Raw genomic sequence first — 18,841 nt, forward strand, 5'->3', positions numbered from 1 at the left:
GCGACACAGGGCAAGCAACTGGATCTCTTTACATCGGTTTCCACATTTATAAAATGGAGACATAAGACAAAAATATGCCTCTCGGGTTAATAAAAAGCAAATGTGAACGAGATTAAGGAGCGTAGCATAATGCTTGATATACGGCAAGTTCTCAGTAAATGCCAGCTGTCTATCCTCCAGAGGTCAAGCCCCTAACTCTATAAAGTTTTTCTGAATAACAGTGATTTTGCCTTCTTCTCAACACTTAGCATTTTCAATTCTACAACTCATCTGAAAATAAATCATGGTTTACATTGTGATTTCTGTATTCATATGTCACTTTAAAATTCTGATACTGAAATTCAGACTCACAAATTATGGGATTTATAATTTATATCTACAAGTACAATGATGTTTCCATATTATCAGAAAGGATCTGACAGAAAATATTTGATCTCACTGACCTCTTAGGTGAGACCTAAGAAATAAATTCTTATTTCTTTACTGTGTTTATCTATTTTGAAATTTAAAAAAAATGGCCATCTGCCCTTTATTTCTCAGTACACAGCATCTAGCACAGTACCTAATATTAGTCTGTGGTTCCAAGCTCTCACAACTAATTACCTGTTGATCAGTGATTATCCTTATCACATATTGAGCATCCTTCTCTTTTTTTATTTAAATATATTTATTAATTATGCTATTACAGTTGTCCCATTTCCCCCCCCACTCCACTCCATCCTGCCCACCCCCCTCCCTCCCACATTCCCCCCCCATAGTTCATGTCCATGGGTCATACTTATAAGTTCTTTGGCTTCTACATTTCCTACACTATTTTTACCCTCCCCCTGTCTATTTTCCACCTATCATCTATGCTACTTATTCTCTGTACCTTTACCCCCCTCTCCCCCTCCCACTCCCTTATTGACAACCCTCATGTTCTAGTTGTTTGCCTAGTTTGCTCTTGTTTTTGTTTTATGTGTGGCCGTTAATAACTGTGAGTTTGCTGTCATTTTTACTGTTCCTATTTTTGATCTTCTTTTTCTTAGGTAACTCCCTTTAACATTTCATATAATAAGGGCTTGGTGATGATGAGCTTCTTTAACTTGACCTTATCTGAGAAGCACCTGATCTTCCCTTCCATTCTAAATGATAGCTTTGCTGGATACAGTAATCTTGGATGTAGGTCCTTGCGTTTAATCTTGGGTAATGTAATTATGATGTGCCTTGTTGTGTTCCTCCTTGGGTCCAGCTTCTTTGGGACTCTCTGAGCTTCCTGGACTTCCCGGAAGTCTATTTCCTTTGCCAGATTAGGGAAGTTCTCCTTCATTATTTGTTCAAATAAGTTTTCAATTTTTTGTTCTTCCTCTTCTCCTTCTGGCACCCCTATAATTCGGATGTTGGAACGTTTCAAGGTGTCCTGGAGGTTCCTAAGCCTCTCCTCATTTTTCCAAGTTCTTGTTTCTTCATTCTTTTCTGGTTGGATGTTTGTTTCTTCCTTCTGGTCCATACCATTGATTTGAGTCCCAGTTTCCTTCTCATCACTATTGGTTCCCTGTACATTTTCCTTTGTTTCTCTTAGCATAGGCTTCATTTTTTCATCTGTTTTTCGAACAGGTTCAACCAAGTCTGTGAGCATATTGATACCCAGTGCTTTGAACTGTGCATCCGATAGGTTGGCTATCTCTTCGTCGCTTAGTTGTATTTTTTCTGGAGCTTTGAAGTGTTCTGTCATTTGGGCCATTTTTTTTGTTTGTTTGTTTGTCTTGGCGCGTCTGTTACTTTAAGGGGCGGAGCCTTAGGTGTTCACCGGGGCGGGGTAATGCTGGTGGCTGCGCTGTGATGCTGTACGTGGGGGAGGGGCCGAGTGGGAGCAATGGCGCCTGCCTCACTCTCCTCCGGATTTCAATCTTTCACTCCGATACCCACAATCAAACTGGGCCACTCTGGTGCTGGTTCCCGAGTAAGTGGGCCTGTGCACACTCTAGGCCCCTGTGGGTCTCTCCAACAACCTCTCCTGTGAGTCTGGGAGTCTCTCCTGCTGCCGCCCCAACCCCCAGGGGCATTTTCAATCAGAGGTTTGAGGCTTTATTTCCCCGAGCCGGAGCCCTGGGTTGCACGGTCTGCTTCGATGCCCGCCGTTCGTCAGGTTTATCTGTGGGCGAATGTGGTGCCGCAGGGTCTGCTAGTGCTCAGACTGCCTGCGCCATTTGTCCCACACTCTGCCAGTCTCAGTCCCGCCACAGCCACGCGAGTCCTCTCCACCCCGGTGCCTGTCTTCGCCCCTCCTACCAGTCTGGATGTGTTTATTTTCTATTTCCTTGGTGTCAGTCCCCCTTGCTGTTCGATTCTCTGTCAGTTCTGGTTGTGCGAGGAGGCGCAGTGTGTCTACCTACACCGCCATCTTGGTTCCCCGAGCATCCTTCTCTTATGATTCCCATAATATTGTACCTATTTTTTATTAAAACATTTACCAGTCTTTCTTGAAGTATACAGGCATGTTTGTTTTATATGCCTGTCCTATGTTCTCACATTATGTCCTACTGATATACTTTTATTTGTACTTTTGTACAAATAAAATTTGTACTTTTATTTGTACATTTGTACTTTTTAAGGTCAGAGAACAGTTTTCAACTTTGCAGCCCCAGCCTCAACTCAAAGACTGGTGTAGGTACTTAATAATCCTAACTAAACAGACGGTGAGCTTTCAATGGACAAGGGCCACGACTCAGACGCAACATGCCCGCTCCTTTACTCTGTGAGGCCAACTCATGGGGGACCTTCCCCACGAAGGGGAAGGTGGTGAGGGAAAAGCACTAATTTCAATTTGCATTTTCAGAGGAGACAGACACATAGGTAAGTGAGGATAAAACTTGCCCACCTACATTACGGTCTCAGAGACAGACTCCCCTCTGTTGACAGACAGTGCAACACTCAGCTAAATGAAGTTACGGGGCTTGCACTCTCCGGGAGCTCGCTCAGTGTAACAGGGAATAAGGACTTGATACTGATGACTTACCACGAAAAAGAATTGGAATAAGAGGTACTAACAAACCGATAAAAAGAACTCGCGTACTGACAGCTTCTTTGTGAGCATGTCGCAAGCACCAGCAGTTCCAGCTCCTGCATGTATTCAATGCAAGAAATGGCCTCGACCACAACTTCTGTCAACGCAGCTCACCCGGCTGCAGGACCCTGGCTGGCACTGACCGGCTCCAGTATGCTGGCAGTGAAGACCCACGTTGGGACCAGCAAGGACACTGCCTGCACGTCAGCAGCCTCTCCCCCTGATCTCTCTGTTCTCCTCGTCCCTCTCCCTCCCTGTAAAAACCCCTGCCTGCATTGAGATGGTAAGATGGGCTTTGAGATGAGAGTCCATCTTCCTTGCTACCGGCACCTGAATAAAACCACTTTCCTTTACATCAGCACCTGCCTCTCGAGTATTGGCTGCTTTTGAAGCGGCAGGCAGCTGGACTCGTATTCAGTTACAAGAGTTTTAACTCCTTCACTATTGCGTGTCTTTTCATCACTGCAGAGAAAGGAAGATCAGAGCTTTTTAGGGGAGACCACAGCTTGTCTCCTTCAGAGGAGAAAATAGTGATGGCTCCACAACATTTATATGTAGGAGCTTAAAGACACAGCTGCGTGGTCTGGTGGGGATGGAAGGGCTGAGAGGGAACTACGAAACCCATTCCTTCAAGACAAGTTTCTGAATTAGATTGTACTTACGGATGATTGAAAGTAGCAGTATTTTCTAAAGCATTTGTCCTCACGATTTATAAAAGATTTGGGAAATGTCAACTGTGCACCTAATGGATGATGATGATTGAGAGTTGGTTGGACGAGAGTCAAGGGATAGGTAAATAAAAGCCAAAGTCGGCCTAAGTCTTAGTGAAATCCTACCCAAGGATAACACCTTTACTAATGTGCGTACGCAGGTGTGGTCCAACCTCTTCTCCTTCGCCACCTACCAAGTCCTGAGCCCTATCCCATTGCTGCTTCCTTTCATTCCCATAGGGCAAGCATTCCTCAACGGCTTTCACCCTCACCACTTCTTGCCCCTGAAGAAGTGGAATCACCCCCTACAGAGGCAATAGCGCCCAAAACACGAGAGCCAGGTTGGATTGAGCAGAGAGCCCTCATTTGGCCCTCGAGGCCCAAGAAGCGCTAAACCTCTAACTCCCCAAATGTTTGGCTTCCTTTTTTTTTAATCACAGCGCAGCCCCAAGGGGGAAATACAGACTCAAGAATGGCGGGAGTTGCAGTTCTGTTCCTAAGAAATTAATATTCGGCAAGGTTAGTATGATTTTCGGGGGGACGCTCCCCTTCGCCCTGCACTGGGTCCCTGTAAGATTCGAGAATAGGACAGTAAACAGCCTAGGTTTGGGTCCTAAGAGGAAAAGTAGCGGTAGGCACATCAATTACCCGTTTTCTTACCCGAAATCGCAGCACCAAGCTGAAAGCGCGTACTCGCATTTTCCTTCACAGACGCTCCACTCGGTCGCCAAGGTTCTCTGATCACGCTTGCGCTTAGTTATGACGTCACGGCCAATCGCGAGCCGAGCCGTACCCACTGACGCTCTAGCCCGCCTCGCGCTCGCCGCCCCGCTGCCCGCACAGAGGGGGCGCTCTAGCCCACGGAGTTGGCGCGCTCCTTTCGCCGGCCCCTAGTCTGGCCGGCCCCGAGTCTGGTGGTACGCAGGGCGGGCTGCCATTTCCGGACTCTCGCGCTCCGAGGTCGTAGAGACACGAGACGCGCTTGGGAGGGAGGTTCGAATTACTGGAATGAGCCCTGAGTGAGGAGGAGGCTTCCCTCTCGTTTTTGTTAATAACCGTCTCATTCCATTCCCAGCCCTGGACCGCTTGTCCGTCATGGACCTCGCCCGCACCTGCTCCAGCTTCCAGTCGGACCTGGACTTCTGTCCTGATTGCGGCTCAGTCCTGCCTCTGCCAGGAACTCAGGATACAGTCCCCTGTGCTCGCTGTGGCTTCTCCATCAACGTGCGAGGTGAGGGGCTCCTAGGCAGCGGCCCCGCCCGAGGGCCCAGCGAGGAAGGGTCGGAGGCTTGGGGCCCTCCAGACCGGTTCGATTGTAGTGGGACACTAAAGCAGGAGATCAAGCCCTTACACTTCCCCTCTCGGGTCAAAACCTGCAGGGAAGGATGTGGGGTCACCTGGCCTAACCGAGAGGGAGTTGCGCACTTCCGCTCCCTCCACGTGTTTGTTTAACCAGTTCTCACTGCCTGTGCAGACTTCGAAGGGAAGGTTGTGAAAACCTCGGTCGTGTTCCACAAACTGGGGACAACCAAGCCCATGTCCATGGAGGAAGGACCTGAATTCCAGGGTCCCGTGGTACGTTAATGACATCAAGGACGGGACCCACGGGGAGGGTGGGAGAGAAACGGAGACCTGGAGAGTTTTGTACTCAATTCCAAGAAGGAAGAGGGGCCCTCGGAGCAGCAGTGCCCTGGGCGTGTGTCAGCCACTTCCTGTGACAAGTAGGGGGATGTGCCTAGGACTCCTCGACCCACCAGCTGCTTTCCAGGTTGACAGGCGCTGCTCTCGCTGCGGCCACGAGGGAATGGCCTACCACACCAGGCAGATGCGTTCGGCCGACGAAGGGCAGACTGTCTTCTACACCTGTACCAGCTGCAAGTGCGTGTCCCTTTCCTTGCCCCTGCCCGCTCTCGGCTTGTTTGTTAACTGAGCAAACCTAGTATTTACTTCTTTGTACCGAATAAACAACCGTTTCTTTTGGTCCCGTTCATGCTTTATACGGTCCTAGTAATAGGGAGATTGGTGGTCGTTTTTATTTTTAAAAATTACCCCTTTCTTATTTAACACCAGTGAACTAAACATTTTAACATATTTAAAAGGCAATGAAAAATACGGAAGATAAGTTTTGCTTAGTGGTGGGGATGTTATATTGGAATCTCCCACTACACTCAAGGAAGTTGTACTTCAGGGAGAATTAGTCATGCGTGATTTAAGGGACGCAGGGTGTCGAAATGACTTTAAGAACTCTGTGTCTTTGGTGTCCTGCAGCTTCACTACAATATAGCAAGATACGGCTTTTAAAATTTTGGGGGGGTGTTGGATCTGTTGGATTTCTTGACAATGAGGTTTTATCCCCCCCCATCAGCTTTGGAAAACTATCTCAATGAATATTGTTTTCCATGTTCTCAGTTCTCACATACTGGAACACTAATTAATTACTTGTTCATTAGGCTGTCTATTCTCTATTTCTCTCACCCTGTTTTTTATATTTTCCATCTCTTTCTGTCTATGCTGCTTCGTGGTAATTTCTTCAGGTCTCTCTTCCAGGGCACTGATTCTGTCTTCAGTTTATTTCAATTACTATTACATTAAAATGTTTGAGTTCTACTTGATTTTTGAAATTGCCTCAGTCGTTTTTAATAATTTCTAATTCCTTAATCATATTTTAAGTTGTTCCTTTTGTTCTTAAGATGTGTTACATTTAAATATATTAAACATGGCTATTCATATTGTGTCTCCTAATTCTGACACTCACAGTTTGGGTGGGTTTGATGCTGAGTATGGGAATTCTTTGAGGCATAGGGTAGGTGCTGTATTGTCAACATTTGTGTTTCCTGTTCAGGTGATTTGAGGCACTACCAAGCCAGAATCCCTTTAAATAAATTCTTGGTTTCAAGTTGGTTTTGGACTACATAGGTAGTATGAATTTGGGATGCAAATTCATGTAAGGGCCAGCTTATTGTTAGAATATCAAGGGGGATTTTTCTTCCTCTACCAGTAACACAAATTCCCCTTCTGCAGAGTTAAGATTTTTTTGTCTTGTTCACCTTTACACAGAAGGATAGCCCCTTTGGGGTCCCAAATTTATGCAGAGTATTTCCTATCAGACATGGCAGGTTTGTGCCAAGTTCTTCCACATGGCTGTCAACACAGCCAGAGGACCCTGGTAGCAGGGGTTTCAATTTTAACTTACCCGTTTAATTCGCTGCTCTTACATACTTTACCCAATGTGAAGGTTGCCTTTACTTTCTTGCCTTCTCATCAGTGGATTAAAAACACTTATTGTTAGATACATCTTTTGAGAGTATTTTTCCCAGTCTTACCTATTTATTTTAACTTAATTTTTTTTTTACTTCTAGTTTATCCTTTAAAAAAAAATCTTTTATGGTTACTGCTTTTTTTCTTCCAAGAAATCTCTGCATTCTTCAAGGTCATAATTCGTTAGATGTATTTTTAATCCCAGCATTTTTAGCTGGCTTGAAGTTGGACGATTGTTTAGGGGAGCTAGTCTTCCACAGGTCATAAATAAAAGTCCTTCTTTGATTATTTATTTCATCTTACATTGCTAGAACCTCTTCCTTTGTCCAATATAACAAAGAAATCCTTTCTTTCTCCATAGGTTCCAGGAGAAGGAAGACTCTTGATTTTTTCTTTTCTGGACAACTCAACAATCCCTCCCTCTCCTCTTCCTTAGAAGGTGAAGGATATTGGGTTCCTAGATCCTTGTCCATCCTCTGGTTGCAATATTTGCTTCCAGAGGAGAAGCAGATCATCATGTGGGGATTACCATTGTCCCCAGGGAGTGCCTATTCCTAGTTGAGTTTTCCTATTAAAGCTGTATTTTTCAATAAGACCCTGGCATATGTGTGTTTATTGTAAGTTGTCTTGTTCCAAATGTAATTTAAATGAGCTTATAGAGATATATTTGTTCTTTCAACAAATATAGCAGCTTCAAAAAGATACAAATTAGTAGATGAGAAACAAAACCCAAAATGAAGCCAGCAATGAGGCTAATATTACAAAAGCAATTATAAGTATTTTCTCACTATCTGAATCTATTATTTTGTTCCTGAGTATAAGGAAACAAAAAATGGGAGTTTGGATACTGAGAGATTCAAAGGGAAATTTAACCAGATCTATTTGATATGTAAGTTTGGACAACAAAATACATGATACTAACTATGTACTTACTACAGGTGAACAACTTGGAAACTATTTTTTTTTATTGCTCTTAAGATAAATGTAATTGTAATGGATTCATATGTAGAAAGAAAAAAGTAAAAATTACAAGGAATCCCATTCCACAGAGAGATGTTATTTTAATGGGCTATACTAAACAGGCCTAGTTGTATCTTTCTTTTTTTCAGTTTGAACCAAAAACTTAAAAGGGAAACAAATATATAATCCAAGTACAATAAACATATTCAAATTTTAGTCTGGGAATCAGTATTCCTGCATTTCTTGGCTTAAATGGTGATAAAGTATGAGAGTAATAATGATTATCTTGTAATCGTACAACCCTTTGTGCATTCAGAGCTCTCAGATACATGCTATCTTGTTTCACCCTCAGCAACTTTGAGGGGTGGGCAGGGCAATCTTCCGCATTGTACATTTGAACTGTTCCGGCAGTTGACTTGCCTGCCCCACTCCTGAAATCTGAAACAAATCTGTTCCTTGTTTCTACTATACGTTAAGCCTTTCCCTGGCCCGTAACATTGACTAGATAAAGTCCAAGTTTCTTAGCAAAGCATCAGGCCAAATAACCAAGTCTACCTGTCAAGCCTGGTCAGCACTCCCCTACATCCCAGCTTTGTGCATCCCAACTGCATAGCCTTCAGTACACACACCTGTGACTCTGTAAACTGCTTTTTACCCCCCCCCAAAAAAATCTCTCTTCCGGTTGCCTTTAAACCAGTCCTGCTCCTTGAGAAAAATGTACATATTTTTATCATAGCATAAATTACCCTGTATTATCATTTATGACCATTTCTGTTTACTTTCTCCCATTACCCTAGAGTGTTGGTAATATGCAGCTACATTCAATTTCACAGATGAGATTTATATCTACGTTAATATCCCAATGCCTTACAGTTTTGTTAGTGCTAAGCATACCAATTTTTCCCACTAGACAGGGAGCTAGAAGGCAGGGTCTGAGTGTTTCATGCGCCTCCATCTTCAAGGCTTGGTGCGATCACGGGAAAATATCCCAAGTTGAACGTAGATTAAGTGTACCGCTCGAACACTTACAGGCACAGGACCGGTACTAACCCAGATTCTTTTTTGAACTCAGGTTGTTCTTAAGTGTGTTTCCAACTGCTCTTAGGTCCCCTTTCTGAAATTCCCAAACGAAACAATGAGGAAACAGAAGAGACCATTATAGGGTCATTACCTTTGCTCTTTAGTTTCCCCGCCCTCCCACTCGCCCGGGGGATGGGGGCGGCAGCGGGTCTGCAGCGCCTAACTCGGCTCTCCCTCCCGGACGGCCCCCTCCCGCTGGACGAGCACCCCCCTGCTGCTCCTGACCGCCCTCCTCCTTCACCTCTGCCGTGACATCTCTCCCACCAAGTCTGCGTCCCCTCCCAGCAGCGCCTGCGTTGTTCCATGAAGACGGAACTAATGCGGCAACGCCTGCACTTGACGTCTTCAGTGCCCGGTAAGGGAAGAGGGGGACCACGGGATGCGTCACACCCGGAAGCAGAGAGCCGGAAGTGGGGTTGGACAGGTTATCCCCCGGGGTGGGGAAGCGGAGGCCCGGGAAGGGGGGAGGGGTAAAAGAAGGTGGAGGATCCTGCCTGCTACTCTGAGTCCCATACTGATCCTCTTAGACCCCAGAGACGCAGAACAAGGGACGGGTGTCTCATCCGCCTTCCTCCCCTTCTCCCTTTCCTCAGCCTTAGCCATGGCCGAGGCAGGGGCTGGGCTGAGTGAGACCGTCACTGAGACAACGGTTACCGTGACAACCGAGCCCGTGAGAAAGGCGGTGGAGGGTGGGGGGGCGGTGCTGTTTAGGGGTCTGGGAGATACCGTGGGGGAGGGGATAGAGCTTTGGAGTTGCCGAAGGGGCTGGGCTTGGGGATGTGGGAGGAGTGGGGTTGAATCGATGGGGTTGGGAGAATCGCGGGTCTTGGGGTTATTCGGAGTGCAGAGATGGTGCGGAAGGACGGTAAAGCGACACGTTCGGATATAGGTGATGCTGCTTGGGTTGATGGTGTGTGTAATCAATGAAGAATGGGAACCTGGGGGTTAAGGCGCGAGGGAAGTACTGGGGGGAAATGAAGCACCGTGTAAGAAAGCATGGCTGTAGGCCAGCCGTAGGGGAATTTGACTTGAAGAATACTTATCAATAAATATTTGTTGAAAGGACAAATGTAAAAGGAAGCAGAGAGAATGAGGGAACAGATGAAAAGGAAATGAAGATAATATTTTGAAAAATCATGGATGTAAATAGAGAAAAAACGGTAGTATTTTGCAAAAACAGGTTAAGTTGTTTTGAAAGGAAGAAGGTTGTATAGGGCTTAATAACACCTGTTAAGGGAGTTTAGAATAATAGTTATCAGAGATTCCAGGGAGTAGGTTTATGAGAGGTAGGGAGAGCTAGGCTTGAGGGTGAGAGAGGTGAGAATGGAATTCTTTCTTTAATGGGAAAAAATAGGGGGTTTGGAAAAAAAGAGTCAGATCAGGCATTGGGACTGAAAATAATTTTCGCGTATTAGTACCACTAAGGATGATTTGGGGAGGAAGACAGAGAAACAGTAAGTGAGGGCTGTGTTTTCTTTTGATGACTTGCTGGGACCTTTCCTAGGGTAGAAATTCTGACTTTGTACACCGGTGGTTATCAAGAACAGGAAATACTACTTTACGATTCCTCAGGGAGGTCAGCGACCTGTTCTGTTTCATCTTCTCCCACCACTCAGCTCTTCCGTCGCTGCTGTGATGGTGATCGGTCTGGGATAGGGCCAAGAGGAGGCGCCTGGGAGGCAGTGGGAACGGTCAGTAGGGAGGGACCACGTAGGTGTGCCTATCTCCATCTCTGTTGATCTTCCAGGAGAACCGGAGCCTAACCATCAAACTTCGGAAACGGAAGCCAGAGAAAAAGGTGGAATGGACAAGTGACACTGTGGATAACGAACACATGGGGCGCCGCTCGTCAAAATGTGAGTGATGGTTGGCCACAGCAGCCCTGGGGCTCTGGCTCCCCTGCGTGCGTACACCTTCTACCTTGTCAGGTCCACTGGCCATCCTGAAGCTCTCAGATGCCCCTAACCCTGTCGCTGCCCTGGTGGTTCTCTGGCATCAGGGAGAGGAGGTTAAAGTTAGAGGGGAAAGAGGGACAAAAGGGTTCAAATTGGGATGGGATGTTTGTTCCAAGGCTTGAAGGCAAGAAGTATCAGAGGTGGGAGAAGTGGAGCTTAGGATTCCTGGCTCTCTAAAAGGAGAAGGGAGTTGAGTGTCTGAGTGCCAGAGGGTGAGCCGGGGAAAGCTGGATCCTGGGAAGTAGTAGGAAACTATGGTGGGAGTAGGAATTCTTACTGAGATGCAGTGGGAGTGGAATTGACTCTACCTCTTACCCTTTTTCCTATTTAACTGGGCTTCTCCTTCCAAATCCAGGCTGCTGTATTTATGAGAAACCTCGGGCCTTTGGCGAGAGCTCCACGGAGAGTGATGAGGAGGAAGAGGAGGGCTGTGGTCATACACACTGTGTACGGGGCCACCGCAAAGGACGGAGTCATGCCACCCCTGGACCGAGCCCTACCACCCCTCCCCAGCCTCCTGACCCGTCTCAGCCTCCTCCAGGGCCAATGCAGCACTAAATGCCTCTCCCCCACCACTCCTGTGTGTATCTGTCTATCTGACCCTGAATGTATTCATGTGGCTACTTGGGGACAAAACCCATGGTTCGATCATTCTCCAGTCCCCCCTTTCCTCTCCCCTGCCTGATAGAGGGAAGGAGAGCAGTGTGGACAGAGATGCTGGAATTCTGATTTGCTGCTATTCTAGAACCCAAGCTTCTGGGTTCCCCCACCTCCCCTTCCTGCACCAACCCCCCCCACCCCCCAGCAAATCCCATCCTCCTATTTCCAGGGATCCAGGCATCTGGGTCCCAGTCTCTTCCCTTAGTTCTCACTGCCAGACCACCTGCCCTGGGGCCCAGTCGTCTCTGCCCCTGCACTCCGTACTTGAGTCCCCAGCACTGCTACTGGGTCTCCAACAGCCCCAGCTTCCACTGCCAGGGCCCCAGACACATTTCAGGCAACCTTGCCCCAGCTGTGCTTTACTACTTCTGGCTTAGAGCTCTTCTGCTAATATATTTATATAGGCCGAACTCAGTCCTTGCCTGGGGTACGTGAGGTGTTATGGAAGGGCACTCAGCCATCCTGCTCCACTCCTGCCCACGTCTCTCACACCCTCAAGGGGAGGTGGGTGAAGGGTCTTTGCCATTCTTACCTTTAATGGAAAATGAGAAACAGTCATGTCCTCTCCCCTCACCCTTCTCATGTGAGACAGGGTTTCTGACAAAGCTGCAATCAGAACTATCTTCTTCCAGCTTCCGAGACAGACCCAACACAGCCCCAGGTAGAGGCAGCGAAAGGCAGGAAAGAAACGGGGTGTGTCCCCGACTACACCCTCAACCCCTTCCTTCGTAGGCTTTGGTGTCTGCCAGTCCAGGTGTCCATCTCCTGTGGCCCTCCCCACAACTCACTGGATCTGAGTATCATTCTCTAGGCCTGTTGCCACGCGTACTTACAGAGAGCAGTCAAATCCAAGCCACCACGGAGATCTCATTTATTGCCACGTATGCACAAAATAAATAACCCATCATAAAATGTGTTAAATACAGGCCCATTTATACATATGGGGAAAGGTGTGAAGCTGTACACAAGGATGCCTTCGGGTCGTGGGGGGCATTCCCAGGCTGAGGAAAGGAGAGGTAGCGCCGTTGGTTTCTTAACTGTGTGGACAGGGGGTAGTTTGCAGAAGGTTCTAATGGGAAAGGACAGGGAAAGCACGGTGGGACAGAATCAACCCCTGCCCCGGGAAACCCCATTAGGCTTCCTAGCTAATCAAGCCTTTTGTTTTTCAGGAGGAGGGTCTTGTTTCCCTTGAGAGTGGAGAGGCCCCAGCCTTAAAGCTCTGGGGAAGGCACTGGGCATTGGAGACCAGCAGAGGCAGGGGTGGGAGGTACATATTTGAGGAGTAGGGACTCGGTGTAGTAAACACGGGCTGTGGACTAATTACCGTGGGGCAGGGCCCGTTCCCCAGCTCAGACCCGGAGCTGTGTAAAACAGTGGGGGAGAAGCACCCCAAGAGGAGGGGGTGGGAGTGGGCTCAGCTTTGGGAGTGGATGTGGAACCCGGAGGCCAGCTGAGGTCTGGGGAGAGAAGAGACAGTTTAGGTGGCTGGGTGGTGTGCATCAGTACTCTTGGCTGCGGCGCGTGGACGTGATCCCTGCGTGAGTAGGAGTTTCCAGCCCAGAAGAAGCCTCGCTGAGGGCCACGCTAGCACGAGGCTGTGGGCCGTCCGCATTGTGTCAGCCTTCCGCAGGCACGATGCGCAGCGGGGCACGCGGGTCTCGAGTGCAGAGCAGTGGGAAGATACGCTGCCCCAGCGGGCCCGGCGCCTGGAAGGCGAACAGCAGGTCCAGCGAGCGGCCATCGTAGAAGGCCACGCGGCCCCGCTCCCAGTCCAAGTCCACGCGAATTCGCTGTGGTGGGGGCCCAGCACCGCCCAGCAGGGTGGGCTCCGGTGCTGTGAGTGCCCACAGGCGGCTGCCTCGTCCCTCCACGGCCCACACAGAGCCCGCGGGGCACAACCCTACACGGCCCTTGCGTCGCACCGACTCCCCCGCCGCACCCAAGGCATAGTGACTCTCCGTGTCCTCGTCCTCCCCAGAAGGGTCTCCACAGGAGGCGGTGTCCGCGGTCTCCACCTCCCAGCAGTGGCGGCCGGCCCCGAAGCCCTGTGCGCCCAGCACAGCAGGCAGCTGATCGAAGCGCGCTGGGCTGTCCGGGGGCTCAGGTGTCCCCGGGGGGGCCAGTCTGACGCTGCGCCGGTCAGCGGAGATGAGCAGGCGGCGATGAGCGGTGCCAGGGTCCAGAGTCAGGTCGGCTGGGAAGCGCGAGACAGGGAGAGGACTAAAGTGAGAAGAGTCTCGGAGGCGGGATAGGACAGAGAACACACGGCGGACGTCACTTCAAAGGCCCCTCAACAATTCGAAAGGTGTCTGTGGGGCCAAAGAGGGTGAAGGTATGTGAAAGGTACAGCCAGGCAGGACGGGGCCTGTGGACGGAATCTACTACTGCTATAGAATTGGACTTGGAGAAGGACCTGGCTAGTCCAGGGCAGGGGCGCAGCGCAGAGATCAAAGGAGAGATGGCCTGGTTTGCAGGGTGGGGGAAGAGCCAGGCTGATTTGACAAGGGAGGAGTGAGGGCTGGTATCTCAATCTGCAGTATCTGGGGTGGGGCTTGGGAGCTGGGTCAGCAGGACGGGGAAGGTGGATCTAAAGAGAGAGACTGATACCACAAACTGGAACCCCGACTGTCAGAGGGGAGGGGCAAAGGGAAGAATCCTAGGCATGCTGACAAACCAGCCCACCCACTCACAGGCACAGGTGGGAGTGGATAGGCCTATTTCTACAGGAAGAGTGGGATGATTTGGTGATAGCTAAAGGGACCAGAAAGACTATTGGCTTTGAATATATGGGGGTGCTTGGGAAAAAACTTCTGGATCCAGGGTACTAGAAGCAACCTGGACTGGGTGGGATGGTGGTGACTGAGAGGGTGGAGCATCTTCCCCAGAGAACAGCTCTGAGAGGGACTGAGGAAGGCACTGCCCAGAAGCTGCAGAGAAGGCCCAGAGTCCCAGGGGCAGGGAACTGTAGGAGTCCTGGCATTCTTCTGGAGAGGAGTGAGGGTAGGTGGTGGAAGCAGAAATTCCTGAGAGGCAGCTGGCCTCCGGTGTCTGCTGGGTGAGTGTTTGAAAAGGCAAGAGTGGAGAATGGCTGGAATATGAGAAATCGAGGATAGACATTATTATGGGTTGAATTCTGTTTCTTCCCAAAAAGACATGTTAAAGTCTATTACCTCACATGGTGACTGTATTTGGATACAGAGTCTTTACAGAGGGAATCCAGTTAAAATGAGGTCACGAGGGTGGGCCCTCGTCCAGTATGACTGGTGTCCTTATAAAAAGGGGAGTTCGGATCCAGAGACACATGCAACCAGAGGGAATGTAATGTGAAGACTCAGGGAGAAAACCACCTACAGGCCAAGGTGCGCCAGAGACTACCAGAAGCTAGGAGAAAGACAGACTGCCACAGCCCGCAGAAGGACCCACAACTGCCAACACCTTCACTTCCACTTCCGGAACTGTGAGACAACAAATGTTTGAGGGGGAAAGGAAGCGAACCTAAAACAGACTCTTCCTCCCCTCCGCCCTCCTCACCGGTCAGTCTGTGCAGCATGTTTTTGACCACTGGGTAATCATCTGGGAGACTGTCCTCTGAGTCGGACGACTTGGGTGTTGGGGCATCAAACCTGGACAAATGAGGGAGAAAGGTCAGGAAACCAGTGGGCGCCCTCCCTCCTCCCTCTGTGGCCCCCTCCCCGACTGCATCTCTGCCGCAGGAAGGGGTAAGGAAAAACTGCCTGTGAGTGGGCACAGAGATGTGGGCCCCATGAGATGGTGATGGATGTGGCAGCTGGTAGTGGAAAGGAAGTAGCAGTAAAAATGGAACTCACCTTCTCCATGTCTTCCTCATATCCTGGGTGGGCAGAAGAAAACACGGATGTGAGCTCTGAGCTTCATACTGCTGGGAGCCCCTCCCTTCACCCCACGCAGGTGAGCCAGGTCTGAGCTGGTGAGGGCCCTGCCCACCTCCCAGCACACATCCTCTCTCCCACTATGCTCTCTACTCCTCTGTCTCCCTCCTTCATGGCCCTTCCTTCCTCTCATCACCGCTTCTCATTCCAACACCACCACCAGGCACTGAGCTCCCCTTCCCCATTCACTGAGAGCTGGCAGTGCCCAGCCTCATCCATGCCCTTTTTTAAATTTTAATCTTCACCTGAGGATAGGTTTATTGATTTTAGAAAGAGAGGAAGGGAGAGAAACACTGATGTGAGAGAGAAACATTGGTTGCCTCTTGTACATGCTCCAACCAGGGATGGAAACTGCAACCTAGGCATGTGCCCTGACCCAGGATTTAACCAGCAAACTTTTGGAATAAATGAAGATGCTCCAACCAACTGAGCCACCTGGCCACGGCTTCATGTCCTTTTCTTGCCCAACCCCCCCAGAGTTCTTACCTGTTCCTGCTGCCCCCACAACCCCATTCTCTGTCTCTGACACTGTCCTTATTCACCTTCCTGAGGGTGAATCCCCTTCCAGCACCAGACCAAACACATACTCCGAGCCCTTGGCTTAAGGGTGAGTGTATGAAAGCCTTGTAATAAAGTTGCTTCGCTTCTTGCCATATAAGCCCAGTGGCGTTCATTGAGCCTTTGTTTTAAAGTCTCTCTACTCTGGCCAAGGAGGCAGCTGGACTTAGATGTGTTCCACAAGGCTCAACAGATCCGAGGGATCCATGGGAGCCAGGAGAGGGCGCTGCATACCCCACACCCCCTCCCTGTATGGGGGATTCCTCCTTTTCCCTTCCTGGTCCAGGGAGAATGGAGCAGAGCAGTGTGGTGTTGAACAGGGGAGAGGAAAGGCGATCTGTGTAATGATTAGGTCTATGTAGACTTACGAGGGGATTGGGTAGTGGGAGCAAGACCCGAGACGGCTTAGCTTCTGTGGAGAAGCTGGTTGGGTTAGGCAACGGAATGGGGTTGGTTGATGGCCAAGGAGTTGGGCTCCAGACGGGCAAGGCAGGTGGGCAGGTCACAAGGCTGGGAAGTCGAGGAGCCAGAGGCCCCAGAGGCAGCACTTCGGACTTGGCCTCCACCCCTGACTGCCCCCCCCCCCGTCTCTGGGAGGGGCTAAGGACAACAATAACAAACAACAGTGAGCTCGGCTACGGCCCAAGCCCACCAAGCTACAGGGGGCGTTAGCATCTGCTACCCTCTCCCTTCCTCCCTGCTTTACCCCGCACCCTCCTTCCCTGATTCCACTGCAGCTTTTCCTCCGCCGCCCCCTCCCCCCGCCTCGGGCTCCCCTTCCCCTATGTTCGAGCTGCTCTCCCCACTCTCCTCCAAGATTCCCTGCTCTCTTAGCCCCAGTCAGCTTCCCCTGCGCTGGTTCCCCTGCTCCCTGGGGCCCCAGCGTTCCCGAGGTTGCCGCAGCGCCTTCTCTGCTCCCGGCTCACCGGACGCACGCATGCGCCCAGCCGCCTCCCCGCCCCTCCCGCGGCAAAACGTCAACCCCTTCCCCCGTTTTTCCAGCCACCTCTCACTTCCCTCAGAGGACTCGTGGTCATCTCCCGGCCCCTCGACCTTTGCTTTCCTCGCCTCAGCTCCACTGTCAGCCTCCACTTCCATAAAGCACCCCCCACCCCGCTCGGGAGGTACCGTTCCCCGCGCCCCCAGGGAACCCGCGAAGCTCCCTCCTCCCCGCGACCGCAGCGACCCCTGCAGCGGGCGGGCCTCACCTCTCCCAGCGGGTCCAGGCTTCCCATGGTGGGGATGCGGCCCCCTCGGCGTCGGCCCGCGCGCGCCGCGGGCTCAGCCAGCTTCTCCCGCAGCCCGCGGCTGATGCGCACCTCCACCGCCAGCCGCACGTTGGACCTCAGGCTGCGGCGCAGGCACGGCAGGCCGCAGCAGGGGCAGGCGGTGGGGACCCCGGCGGTCGGCGCCCCCCAGCGGCGGGCCAGGCACGCGCGGCAGAAGCTGTGCTCGCAGGACAGCAGCACCGGGTCCTCGAAGGGGCCCCCGCACAGCGGGCAAGTGGCCAGCTGCTCCAGACGCTCCACCAGCCCTGGGCCCGGCACGGGCGCCTCCATGGGAAGCCGGCCTCCGGCTGCTGCCGCTCCCTCGACCCCCGGACCGCCTTCGAGCGCGCGGGTGGTGGGTCGTCCCTGCTGCTTGCTGAGTTGGTGCCCTTCTCTCCGCCTGCGTTAATTTTCCCACTCGTCTCTGCCCCTCTGCTGGGGTTGCCTCTCTCTTCATCCAGTCCCAGTCTCCAGCCTTCCCACCACGTCAGGCTTTATAGGGAGGAGGAGGCCCCTGGGGAGGTAAACATCGGGCCTTGCGTAACACCTCATCTGGTTCTCCCGCGTCCTGAGTAAGGTTTGGGGGAGGAGGGCGGGAGGAAAGGACACCAGACCCTGAAACCAGGAAGGTGGTCACTGGGGGGGACACTTGGGGGTGTGGGGAGGGTAGCCCCCTCTCACCCCCTGAAGAGCCCGAATCTCACGTCCCCCTCGGCCTGTGTTGTGTGGGTGGGCAGGGTGCGCTTTCGGCATGTGTGCCTGCATCGCCAGGGTGTGAGTCATTCCAGGTGGCTGGCACACCTACCTCTGGGGGCTGGTGCCGGAAGCTCGGATCCTGTTGTGTGTGGCTTTGGCAGGCCTCTGAGTGTTGGTGTGTGGGTATCATTCCAGGTGTCTCTCTCTTTCCACCTTCCTACCTTCCCTTTTAAGGAATTAAGGACACTCTGAAGCTTTGGGGTAAGGGGTGGGTAGCAGGCGCTCACACTCCTGCCTCAAGGTGTCAGGGTAGGGCTCTCTCAGCTCTGTTCCTGGCTGGCTCCCAGGGCCTCTCTCCTTACTCTCGTCCTGTCTCTCTCTTTCTAGTTCGTTCTTTCTGTTTTTCCCTGTGTATGATTTTATTTCCACTTTTCTCTCTCTCCTTCTTTGGGATGCACCCAAGGGTTATTTATATCAAATTTCTGGGTAAACTGAGGCCCAGAGAGTTGGCATTGCCAAGGTCACACAGCAAGAGAATGACCAGAGTGGAGCCACACCCACGTCTTCTAATCTGTGTCCTTTCTGTGACTCCACCAGTCTCTTTTTTATTTCAGATCCCTAGAACTCCTTTCTGCTTTCGGATTTTCCTCCTGACTTTTCCTTGTGCCCTTTCCTCACCTCCATCTCTGTCTCTTCCTTCCTTTACCCCCCCCAACCCATCTTTCCTACCTTCCCCTCTGCT

At 50.8% G+C, this 18,841-nt stretch overlaps 4 protein-coding genes across 10 annotated transcripts in view; 2 read left to right on the top strand and 2 right to left on the bottom strand.

Annotated features, from left to right (window-relative positions):
• The window catches only part of ZFP57 (ZFP57 zinc finger protein), a 33,508-nt gene extending 28,957 nt beyond the window's left edge, over nucleotides 1–4,551 (bottom strand). For both annotated transcript variants that reach the window (XR_008425478.1, XM_045193337.2), the window contains exon 1: nucleotides 4,417–4,551. The gene's annotated coding sequence lies outside the window, so the exon portion shown is untranslated. The remainder of the gene's footprint in view (nucleotides 1–4,416) is intronic.
• POLR1H (RNA polymerase I subunit H) lies at nucleotides 4,546–7,609 on the top strand. 6 transcript variants are annotated; one of them, XM_053913525.2, is made up of 5 exons: nucleotides 4,546–4,673; nucleotides 4,832–4,987; nucleotides 5,213–5,331; nucleotides 5,525–5,634; nucleotides 7,376–7,609. In XM_053913525.2, the coding sequence occupies exons 2-5, from the start codon at nucleotides 4,852–4,854 to the stop codon at nucleotides 7,398–7,400; spliced, it is 390 nt and encodes a 129-aa protein (XP_053769500.1). In that variant the 5' UTR covers nucleotides 4,546–4,673; nucleotides 4,832–4,851; the 3' UTR covers nucleotides 7,401–7,609. The 6 variants fall into 6 exon arrangements, with proteins under 6 accessions (XP_053769500.1, XP_053769499.1, XP_053769502.1 ...); XM_053913524.2 differs by having other exon boundaries at nucleotides 4,570–4,716; XM_053913527.2 differs by having other exon boundaries at nucleotides 4,576–4,716; nucleotides 5,231–5,331.
• Nucleotides 7,610–9,437: 1,828 nt separating this feature from the next.
• PPP1R11 (protein phosphatase 1 regulatory inhibitor subunit 11) lies at nucleotides 9,438–11,584 on the top strand. Its single transcript, XM_024557803.4, has 3 exons — nucleotides 9,438–9,724; nucleotides 10,802–10,910; nucleotides 11,365–11,584. The coding sequence occupies exons 1-3, from the start codon at nucleotides 9,656–9,658 to the stop codon at nucleotides 11,565–11,567; spliced, it is 381 nt and encodes a 126-aa protein (XP_024413571.1). The 5' UTR covers nucleotides 9,438–9,655; the 3' UTR covers nucleotides 11,568–11,584.
• Nucleotides 11,585–12,516: 932 nt separating this feature from the next.
• On the bottom strand, nucleotides 12,517–18,092 carry RNF39 (ring finger protein 39). Its single transcript, XM_024557802.3, has 4 exons — nucleotides 17,344–18,092; nucleotides 15,497–15,519; nucleotides 15,201–15,292; nucleotides 12,517–13,863 (listed from the first exon to the last, which is right to left on the bottom strand). Exons 1-4 carry the CDS (start codon nucleotides 17,692–17,694, stop codon nucleotides 13,286–13,288), a joined length of 1,044 nt encoding a protein of 347 aa, XP_024413570.2. The 5' UTR covers nucleotides 17,695–18,092; the 3' UTR covers nucleotides 12,517–13,285.
• Nucleotides 18,093–18,841: the final 749 nt, after the last annotated feature.

This window comes from Desmodus rotundus, chromosome 11, assembly GCF_022682495.2.
Source record: "Desmodus rotundus isolate HL8 chromosome 11, HLdesRot8A.1, whole genome shotgun sequence".
Lineage (NCBI taxonomy): Eukaryota > Metazoa > Chordata > Mammalia > Chiroptera > Phyllostomidae > Desmodus > Desmodus rotundus.